Source organism: Plasmodium gallinaceum (assembly GCF_900005855.1).
Source record: "Plasmodium gallinaceum strain 8A genome assembly, contig: PGAL8A_v1_96, whole genome shotgun sequence".
In the NCBI taxonomy this organism is placed as follows: Eukaryota; Apicomplexa; class Aconoidasida; order Haemosporida; family Plasmodiidae; genus Plasmodium; species Plasmodium gallinaceum.
Window position 1 is genome coordinate 65,821 of NW_021628262.1, and position 11,481 is coordinate 77,301.

At 23.4% G+C, this 11,481-nt stretch overlaps 1 protein-coding gene across 1 annotated transcript, besides 2 other annotated features; it reads right to left on the reverse strand.

The window, feature by feature from the left end:
• Positions 1-6,503, reverse strand: PGAL8A_00328400 (surface-associated interspersed protein (SURFIN); the record flags this gene model as incomplete). The annotated part of the gene is made up of 2 exons (XM_028672312.1): positions 1-3,825; positions 3,933-6,503. 2 exons carry the CDS (start codon positions 6,501-6,503, stop codon positions 1-3), a joined length of 6,396 nt encoding a protein of 2,131 aa, XP_028528876.1.
• Positions 6,504-9,838: 3,335 nt separating this feature from the next.
• Positions 9,839-10,547: a repeat region.
• A 574-nt stretch (positions 10,548-11,121) lies between these two features.
• Positions 11,122-11,481: part of a repeat region that runs on past the window's edge.

The window sequence follows — 11,481 nt, forward strand, 5'->3', positions numbered from 1 at the left end:
TTAAAATATATTTGCTTCTTTATCAAAAATTTCTTGTATTCTTAACTCTTTCTTAATTGTTTTAAAAAATTCATCCTTTTCTCTTTCCCATTCCACTTTTTTACATTCATCTAATACCATCATATGTATTTCTATTAACATTTTTTGTATCAACTTTTTCTTTTTATTAGATTTCCTCATTTTATTGTTTCCATCTTGTTCTAACTCCTTCATGTTTTCATGAATATCCTTCGCTTTTCTTGTATTTCTTTTAGTTATTCCTTCCTTACATTCTTCTTTTTCATATTCTGTTAATAAATCATTAAACCATTTTTCCTCACTATGTTCTATAAACCACATCCTTTGTTTTTTTAGCCATTCTCTCCATATTTTTTTTTGTTTTTCTAACATAAGATTTTCTCCTGTATTAATATCTATTAATTCTGATCCCTTTATCGTTTCTCTGTAACTTTTTTGTTCATTTTCCCATTTTTTTTTCAAATTAATAAACCATTCTTCTTTTTTCCATTTCTTTAACATACTTTTATTTCTTTCTATCCATTTTTTCCAAAGAAGTTTTTGTTTCTCTAACATTATTGTACTAATGTTTTCTTCTTCTCCCATTAATGCTAAATCATTTTCTATTATTTTTGGATATTTTCCTTTTTCTTCTTTTTTAAATTCTTCTAAACAGGTTTCTAAAAATTTTCCTCTATTCAGCAACCACTCCTCTTTTTTACATTCCTCTAATACAATCATATGTATTTCTACTATAGTTTTCCACTTTATTTTTTTTTTGTTTATTATTGAATTAAGCTTTTCATCTGTATCTTCTAGATGAGTCTTTTCATATTTTTTCACTTTTTCATTCCATTTTCTATTAATCTCTACTATTGGCTCAAATCTTTCTCCATTTTCCTCTTTCTTTTCTATACTCTTTTTAATAATTTCACTTGTATATTCATTCTCTTTACTTTCAACTTCATCAGCCAATTTTGTAAACCATTCTACTTTGTTATCATTTGCTATCCACTTTTTACGAATATCTTCCCAATGTTTTTTCAATATTATCTTTTGCTTTTCTGAAGAAATATTTGTTATCCTTTCTTTATTTTTCTTTTCCAACTTTTTATTGTTTAATTCTTCTATATATTTATGTTCGTTATCTTTCCATTCTAGCATTAACTCTACAAACCATTTTTCTCTTTTCCATTTTTCTATATCCTCTTTTTTTTTTTCTAATATAGAATTCCAACTTCTTTCTTCCTCTATTTTTTTTAATATATTTACTTCATCCAAATTTTCTTGTATTTTCAATTCTTTCATAATTATATTGAAAAAACCTTCTTTTTCTCTTTCCAATTCTTCTTTTTTACATTCCTCTAATACCATCATATGTATTTCTATCAACACTTTTTGTATCAACTTTTTTTTTTTTTTAGATTTCCTCATTTCATTGTTTCCATCTTGTTCTAACTCCATATTTTCATGAATTTCCTTAACATTTCTCATATTTCTTTTAGTTATTTCTTCCTTACATCCTTCTTTTTCATATTCTATTAATAAATCATTAAACCATTTCTCCTCACTATGTTCTATAAACCACATCCTTTGTTTTTTTAGCCATTCTCTCCATATTTTTTTTTGCTTCTCTAACATAAGATTTTCTCCTGCATTAATATCTGTTATTTCTGATTCCTTTATCGTTTCTCTGTAACTTTTTTGCTCATTTTCCCATTTTTCTTTCAAATTAATAAACCATTCTTCCCTTTTCCATTTTTTTAACATACTTTTATTTCTTTCTACCCATTTTTCCCATAGAAGCTTTTGCCTCTCAATCATTATTGTACTAATGTCATCTTCCTCTTTACTCATTATTACTAAATCATTTTCTATTATTTTTGGATACTTTTCTTTTTCTTCTTTTTTAAATTCTTCTAAACAGGTTTCTAAAAATTTTCCTCTATTCAGCAACCACTCCTCTTTTTTACATTCCTCTAATACAATCATATGTATTTCTACTATAGTTTTCCACTTTATTTTTTTTTTGTTTATTATTGAATTAATCTTTTTATCTGTATCTTCTAGATGAGCCTTTTCATATTTTTTCGCTTTTTCTTTTACTTTTCTATTAATCACTGTTATTGATTCACCACTTTCCCTATTTTGTTCATTTTCTCTTATTTTTTGAATATTCTTTTTACTAATTTCATCTTCATATTCTTTCTCTTTACTTTCAGTTTCATCAACCAATTTTGTAAACCATTCTTCTTTATTATCATTTTCTATCCACTTTCTACGAATGTCTTCCCAATGTTTTTTCAATATAATCTTTTGCTTTTCTAAAGAAATATTTGTTATTCTTTCTTTATTTTTCTTTTCCAACTTTTTATTTTTTAATTCTTCTATACATTTCTGTTCGTTATCTTTCCATTCTAGCATTAGCTCTACAAACCATTTTTCTCTTTTCCATTTTTCTATATACTCTTTTTTTTTTTCTAATATAGAATTCCAAATTCTTTCTTCCTCTATTTTTTTCAATATATTTACTAACTCTTCTAAATTTCCTTCTATTCCTAATTCTTCTGTGTTCGTTTTAAACAATTCATCTTTTTCTCTTTCCAGTTCTTCCTTTTTACATTCCTCTAATATCATCATATATATATCTATTAACATTTTTTTTGTTAAATTTTTCTTCATTTCATATTTATCTATTTCATTATTTTTTTCTTTCTCTTGTTTTTCTACACTTATTTTTTCAATTTTTTCTTCCATTATATTTTTATGGATTCCTTCTTTTTCATATTCATCTAATATCTTTTTAAACCAATCCTGCTTTTTATACTCATTCGAACGCTCTCTTTGCTTTTCTATCCACTTCTTCCATGCTTCTTTTTTTTTGTCTAACACTATATTTCTTATTCCTTCTACTGTTATTTTCTCAATTTCTTGTTCTTTTAAATATTCTAAATGTTTTTCTTCTTCCTTCTTCCATTCTTCTTTCAAATTAATAAACCATTCTTCTTTTTTCCATTTCTCTGGAATACTACTATTTTTTTCTGTCACTACTGTACTATTTTCCTCTTCTCCTTTCTTTAATAAATTAATACCATACTCTTTTAAATATATAGTTTTTTCGTCTATTTCAAAAACTTCTATGCAAATTTTTAAAAATTCATTTTTGATCAATTCCCATTCTTCTTTTTTACACTCTAGTAATGCTATAACATGTGTATCCGCCAATGTATTACAATCGCGCACTTCACCCATGATTGACATTTGATTGTCTGAATTTTTAATTTCCTTTTCATATGTAGATTTTTTAGTTTTTACATTTATTTCACTTGTTCCTTCCTCTTTTAATGTATTTTTCCTGATATACCCCACAACGCTAATCTCGTTTTTTTTTAATCCAGTCTTAATCAATTTTTCTTTTCTAATTTTACCTCTAGATCTGTTCTTATTCAATTCATCTTCTTCAATTTCATTTTTAGTATCATCCTTCTTTAATTTTTTTTCTTCTATTGAAGATTCATTTTTGTGCTTCGATACATCTTCTACAACTTCATATACGCGTTTATCACCACTTTCCATGTATATTTCTTTACATTCCCTTGATTTATTCATCTGCCTATGTTTTAAATTTCTTTCACTTTCAAAACTAATTTCACACAATGGAATTTGTTTTTCGTTGTGCAATAACGAATATTTACCACAATTTATCGTTTCACTATCTATATCATTCAAAGACATTAATAACGGTTCCTTTGAAATTTTCTTCATCTTTTTTCTTACTTTTTTTTTCTTTGATTTACGATTGCGAAACCAAGATCCAATAAAAGTGTACTATAATTCCAATTAAAAATTATGCAATTATAAAAAATTTCTTATTTAAGTTATAAAGATTTTAAATATATATGTTTTTGCATTTTTAATTATTAATTTTATCTTACTTTACAGAGAAGAATTAAAAAAAAAATAATTCCCAAAATGAATATACCTGCTGGAACGATTGTTATTAATACATTTCCTGTAGGATTAACTGTAGGTGTAACTTCAGTATTATTGGTGAATGGGGTTTGTGAGGTAAAATTATTTGAAATAGTCATATTCGTAGGATTTGTATATACATTATTTCTTAATGTACTATTATGATTTATATTTAAAGGTAAAGTTTCCTTATTCTGTATCATAGGGGCAGGTGTATTTTGCGAGTATTGTGCTATGGGATTTCTTGTTACCAATAATGATGTATTATTATTTCCTGTAGGAGATTTAGTTACATTATTAATTGTGTTGAAATTTGAAGATTCTAAAGATGTAGATGAGATTTTAGTAGATATATTGTTAGACATTGAAGAAGATATGAAATTATTTGCCGAAGATGAAATTTTAGTTATATGAGTAGATGGTGTTGGAGTTTCTAAACTACTTGGAAAAAATGAATTTGTAGTTGTAGAAGATGTGATATTAGGTGAAGATGAAATCTCAGAAGATGGTGAAGGTACAATTATAGGAGATGTAATATTAGTTATAGGTGTTGTAGTACTGTTTTTAAAAGGTTCAATGATGGTAGTAGAATATGAAGTGGCGTTATTTGAAGATGTAGAATTATTTGTAGGTGTAATGCTAGTTATAGAAGGTTCAGTTACAGACTGTGCAGAGGCATTTGAAAAAGATGAATTGATAACTGTGGTAGACGTAGTTGATAGGAGGGAGGTAGTCTCAGAAGAAGGTGAGGGTACAGTCATAGGAGATGTAATGTTACTTGTAGAAGATGTAGTATCGTTTGTAAAGAGTTGCTTCATAGCAGTTGGATTTGTAGTGATATTACTTGAAGATGTATTATTACTTAGAGAAACTGCAGTTCCAGTTATAGAAATAGGTTTAATAGTGGGAGTTTCAGAGCTACTTGAAATAGATGATTTAGTATCTATAGAAGATGTGCTTGCAATTAAAGGTGCAGGATGTGGAGAAGGGGAAGGTATAGTTGTATGTGATGTATCATTAGTTGTAAAAGGTTTAATTGTAGTAGTATTATGTACAATGGTATTATTTGGAGATGTAGAATCATTTGTAGATGATGAATCTATAATTGTAGGAGAACTGGTATAGCTATCTGTATTAGATAAAGATTTATTTACAGAATGTAATGTAGTACTATTTTCATTAGATTCAATGATATTCGTAGTAGGTGAAGGTCCATGTTCAGTTGCAAAAAAAGCTGTACTATCTGTGGTAGGCTCAGTACTAACTGTAGGATTAGTTCTATTTGCTGAAGATTGTGTATTTTCACTTCCAAAAGACCCAGTACTACTTATAGGAGTATCTGAAGGTGAAGATATAGTTGTATGTAAGTCATGTTGAGTTGCAGAATCTGGGTTTAAAATATTAGATTGTGTTTTAACTTCTGAAGAAGTTGTGGTCATAGTTTCTAGTGTAGTTTGATCTCCTGTTGTTACTGTTCCTAAGGTAGTAATTATATTTGCATTTTTAGTTGTATTATTATTTATAATTCTAAATATGCCTGTATTATTATCTATTGAATTCGTTGATGCAACATTATATGTAACATTGGGAATTCCATTTGTAGAATGCAAGTTATCTAGTAATGCAGTTGCAACACCTGAGGTTTGATTAGATATAATATTATTGTTATTTGAATGAACCCATCCTAAATCATATGGATTAATTGAATTTTCTCTCTCTTTAATTTTATGAAGAAATACTGTCATATTACATTCATTACCTGTCTGTTCTAATGTATAACTTTGCATATCCCTACTGAATGTATTCCATATATTAATAGAATAATTTCTATAAACTTCTTCGGAATAAATTTCATTGTTAATCATATTAATAAATAGCTTCCCTCTCTTATATATATACATACTCCACTTTGCACAATTAAGTTCAGAACTATCTTTATCATATGCATTGAAATAGTAATTAGATATATCATAGGTAACATTGTCAAACTTAAGCCGTCTTTGCTCAATAATTTGAATTTTATTAGTACTATAACTATCTTCATTGAGTTGTTCGTATGTTAATAATGTGGTTACTGGTAGATCAGTATCTTTATAAGGGCTAGTGCAGTTATTATTTTTATTCAAAATAGCACAATAATCAAACGTTGTTGTATTACACGTTGAATTTATTTTTTCAACTATACTTTTATCAAAAGATTTTTGTTTTTTATTCCAATTTTCAACAAGATATGAAATATTATAATTTCCATTTTCACTTAACAGCAAATTAACATAGTCCATCCCTCTCCAATTTATGTATGTAGTTACCTTTTGGCATTTTTCTGTGTCATTAGTAATTTTATTGTCTTGAAGATAAAATCCGAGTTCATTATAAGTATCATTCATAAATGTTTGAATTTCTGTATTGAGACAAATTGTATTATTAGATAAATTAGAATTGTTTTCTGTTGCATTTTTTTTGTTTGACATGCAGGGAATTTCTTCCAATTCTGATAATAATCTTGCATTTTTTGAGGTACAGTTTTTTCTCATGATTATTATTTCACAACTAGGTTTTCTTAAAATATTCTGTAATAACGTTTAAAAATTGACTTATTAAAAAAAATAAATTTTTATATCAATAATATATAAAAGCAAAAATTTGAGGAAGAGAAAAAGGTAATATATATAAAATACATTTATTTTACATTTTAATTTTAATCATACATTAAAAATGTATTCAATAATCAAATTAAAGAAAAATAATATAATTTGACTAAAAAATTGAATACTACTATTTTTGTTATTTTGCAGTACCACTGAATACTTAAATCGCATCAGGAAATTGTTATAATTTCTATGTAGAAATGACGACACTTGTACTTATGTAATAACTATATCATAAATTTGTTTATGTGTGAAAATGTCATTTTATGTAATATAAAATAACAATTCGGAGGAAAAGAAATTTTTTTTTGCTATTTATATAAAATATTAAATTATTGTAATATTCATGTAATAATGATTTAATTAATTTTTAAAAAAGATGAAAAATTGTGATAAATAAAATAAAAACTTAATTTATAAAATTAACATTAAGAAAAAAAAAAAGAAAAAACAGTTAAAGTAAAGCATTGTATTATACTATGAAATTTATATGAAAAAAAGAAACAATGTTAAGGATTTTTTCTGTATATTTTAAAATTTTTTATGTAATAATATGAATATGAATATAAGTTTGAAATAATGATACAATTATTTAACTTTGATATTTTGAATAAAAAATTTAATTATTATATAATATTTTTATAGAAAATTTTTTTGAAAATGAAATTTGAATAGATGAAGAAGTAAAATTTTATAAGTAGTATATGGAATTTATATATAAATAAAATAATGTACATAATAATTTATAATTATGTTTTTAAAGGATCTAATTGATACTTTCATATAATATAAAATAAGTAAAAGAAAAAAGAAATAAAATATATATATGTAAATTCTAAAATCAGCAACTATAATATACTATTTTAGCTATTTATATATATTTTAATAAATAAATTATATTATGTTTAATAGAAGAAATATTTACAATTATGAAAAGCTACATTATTTGTTTTTAAATTATTAAATTTTAAACACTGATCAAACTACTTTAATTTTCTTTATTTTAATATTTAAATTTTTAGTGATAAATAAGTGCACTATAATTTAGTTTTATTTGTATAGAAATATATGTATTAAAAAAAAAAAAAAAAAATCAGTTTATGTCAGTTGGTAATGCACTTTATTTTTTTCGTTAAAATTATATTAAACTATTTATTTTTTTATTAATTTTTATTTGATAATATATATATATATATCGAACATTATTTAAGGAAATATTTTTTATTATTTTAGGATTTTTTATTATAAACAAAAAGAAACACAAGTTATTTTTTGGTTATTTTTTTTACAATTATTTCTAATAAACCTTTTAGAAGATTAAAATAACAATAGTTTACAAACAAAAATTTTTTAGAAAAAAGATATTTATATCGAAAAAAAAAGATGATTGAAAATATGAATCGAATTTAAGAGACTGAATGATTTTTCTTTATAAAAAANAATTTTATACATATGACAATAAAATTTTCACATAATTAATATTCATATAATTAATTTGCATTTCTACTAATTGTTTATGTTTGTTAATTCAACAGCAATATATTTAAATTACTGAACATAACTCATAACAAATAATTAAATAAATTACAATTGAATAATAATCAATATTCAATACGGATTTTTATTAAAGTAAATAAATGCCTATTGAAATAAAAGAATGCTGAACGAAGTAGAGCACATAATTAAGAATTAATCGTTCGAAGAATATGATATATATATAAATAAAACAAAATTGTAGAGCCATCTCTACGTGTTCTTTATTAATTTGTTTGTTCAGTACTCTGGTAAAGTCACAGAACGCCCAGTTAATAAATCACCAATTATTGCTCCTTGAACACTTTTAACTTTGAAACTGCAAAGTCTGACAGAGACCAGGTCCTACAACTTTCTCGGATTCTTAAACAGGAACTATCAGTTTATAAATAGATACACTCATAACTTTTTTTTTTCCCTTTATTATGCCTTCATCTGTCTTCTGAAGACTTGGTGCAAATACATATTTGTGAATGTGCACTGTGCATGTGAAATGTACTTGGACTATTGAACAAGTTAGACTTACCCTTCCCTTTCAAAAGAAGTACCAAAAAGGTCTGTGAATCATAACTTCAAAAATTACTAAAATACTGATTTCATTAGCTATATATGTGATTTAGCAAGCAAAATGGACTTTTTTCTTAATAGATTTAGAAAGACTATTTTGTCAAACTCAAAATAAGACGTTAAGAGACAGCCAGCTCATTAAAGCATTGTAAGTTCTAAACATTTCTTTTAGAAGGCTATTTACATATATTCCTTTCCCAATTCAATTCTAATGGAAGTATAATTTTAGGTGAAAAATATTCAGAATTTGTCTGAAAATCACCAATGCTCTTGTGACTCAGTGTTAGGATTCACAGGAACTCTATTAAATTTTAAACACTGATCAAACTACTTTAATTTTCTTTATTTTAATATTTAAATTTTTAGTGATAAATAAGTGCACTATAATTTAGTTTTATTTGTATAGAAATATATGTATTAAAAAAAAAAAAAAAAAATCAGTTTATGTCAGTTGGTAATGCACTTTATTTTTTTCGTTAAAATTATATTAAACTATTTATTTTTTTATTAATTTTTATTTGATAATATATATATATATATCGAACATTATTTAAGGAAATATTTTTTATTATTTTAGGATTTTTTATTATAAACAAAAAGAAACACAAGTTATTTTTTGGTTATTTTTTTTACAATTATTTCTAATAAACCTTTTAGAAGATTAAAATAACAATAGTTTACAAACAAAAATTTTTTAGAAAAAAGATATTTATATCGAAAAAAAAAGATGATTGAAAATATGAATCGAATTTAAGAGACTGAATGATTTTTCTTTATAAAAAAAAAAATAAAAAAAAATAAAGAAAAATAAAATTTATTATTTTATTAAATTTTTTTTTTTTTTTATATATTTGTTCTCTTACAAGATAAATTACAATAGATAATTTACTGAAAAAATCCGTGAGAAAAGTAAATTTATTTTATTTTTATTAGTATTTTATTATATTTTTATAAGGGTTGATTATTTTTTTATGGGAATATTAAAGATGAAACATATTTTTTTATGAATTTTTATAATTATATTTATAAATTTTAATTATTATAAATTTAATAATTATTTAAAATTTTTTATAATTTTTGTTATTTTTATTTATTTATATTATTAAGTTGATATTATGGTATATTAATTGGGTGTTCGGTGACTATTCTAGAGTACTGAACAAACAAATTAATAAAGAGCATGTAGAGTTTCCTCTGCGGTTTTGATGTATTTATATATATTTTTAAATACTTTGAACGAATGATCCTTAATTGTGTAATCTACTTCATTCAGCATTTTTTAATTTCAATAAGCATTTATTTACTTTAATAAAAATCCTTATTTTTATTAAAAATTTAAATCTTTATTGAACATTAATTATTAATTAATTGTAAATTACTTGTTTCTTTGTTATGAGATACATTCAGCAATTAATATATATTGCTGTTGAATTAACAAACATAAACAATTATTGACAAATACAAAAAATTATATAAATATTAATTACATGAAAATTTCATTGTTATTTTGTATAAAATTTTCTTTTATAAAATTCATCACAAAAACTATTTCATTTCCTGAAAAAAAAATCTTTTTTTTTTTTTTTTTTTTTATTTTTATTTATTGGTAACAAATCTTTTTCCAATTGATTTTTCCTGATGGTCTTTGTATTTTTTTTTTATCAATTTTTTTTCTTGACGATCTTTGTATTTTTTTTTTAAAAAAAGTACAAACAAAAAAATTGATCATTTTTTTTTTTTTTTTTTGTGTGTACATGACCAACTGCGTATTCTTCATTTAACTAGTCCTTTTATTTTCCAAAAAGGTTAATAAATCCTTTTATTAACCATCAAGAGAAGTTCATTTACTTTTATAAAAATCCCTATTTTTACTAAAAATTTAAATTCTTATTGAATAATGATTATAATTAAATATATATTTACATATAATGTTATGAATATATTTGGCATAAGTCTTCTGTCATCAAGAAACATAATTAATGAAATACAAATTAAATTATCTAAACATTACGAGCATGAAAATTTTATTGTTATATATGTAAAATTTTCTTGTAAAAACTTAAAATAAAAATTTACTACAAAAGAATTTTTCTAGTGTCAACAAATTATTTCTTACCTTTTGTTTACCATTATTTTCTACTTTATCATTAAATCTTTTTTCTAAAAAAAAAAAATATATTTCCTTTTTTTATCTATTTAATTTATAAAAAAACCAAAAATTAACTAATAATTTTTATTTCTTATCTAGAGTCTTTATGGATAACTGTGTATTTTCCATATTTCCATTTATTTTTATTTTAAAATAGTCTAATAATTCCTTTTATAATCCACATGTCTAACTGCTCATTTTCCGTTTATCTAGTTATTGCATTCTCAATAAGGCTAATAATCCCCTTTATAAACCAGTAACATAAGGTTTTCTTATTTCCAAGAATGATAGGTGAGTTATTTCTGACATCTTTTCTTTGATTTATTTTAAAATTTTTGAATGTTCTTCAATCTATTCAAATTTTTGCTTCTTAGTTAACAATGGAATTACTTTAGAAGTATATTCTAGAAAGATATTAATATAATATGTATAATAATTAGAAGATTCTACGAATAATTTCACTTGCTTTTTTGATTTAGGTCGCTCTACCTCAGTGATTGTTTTTACCTTATCTAATGAAGACTATATTCCATTTTCGTCTATAATTTATCCATGATATGTTATTGATGCTTTAAAAAGTTCACACTTTTCTATATTTATTGCAAAATTATTATT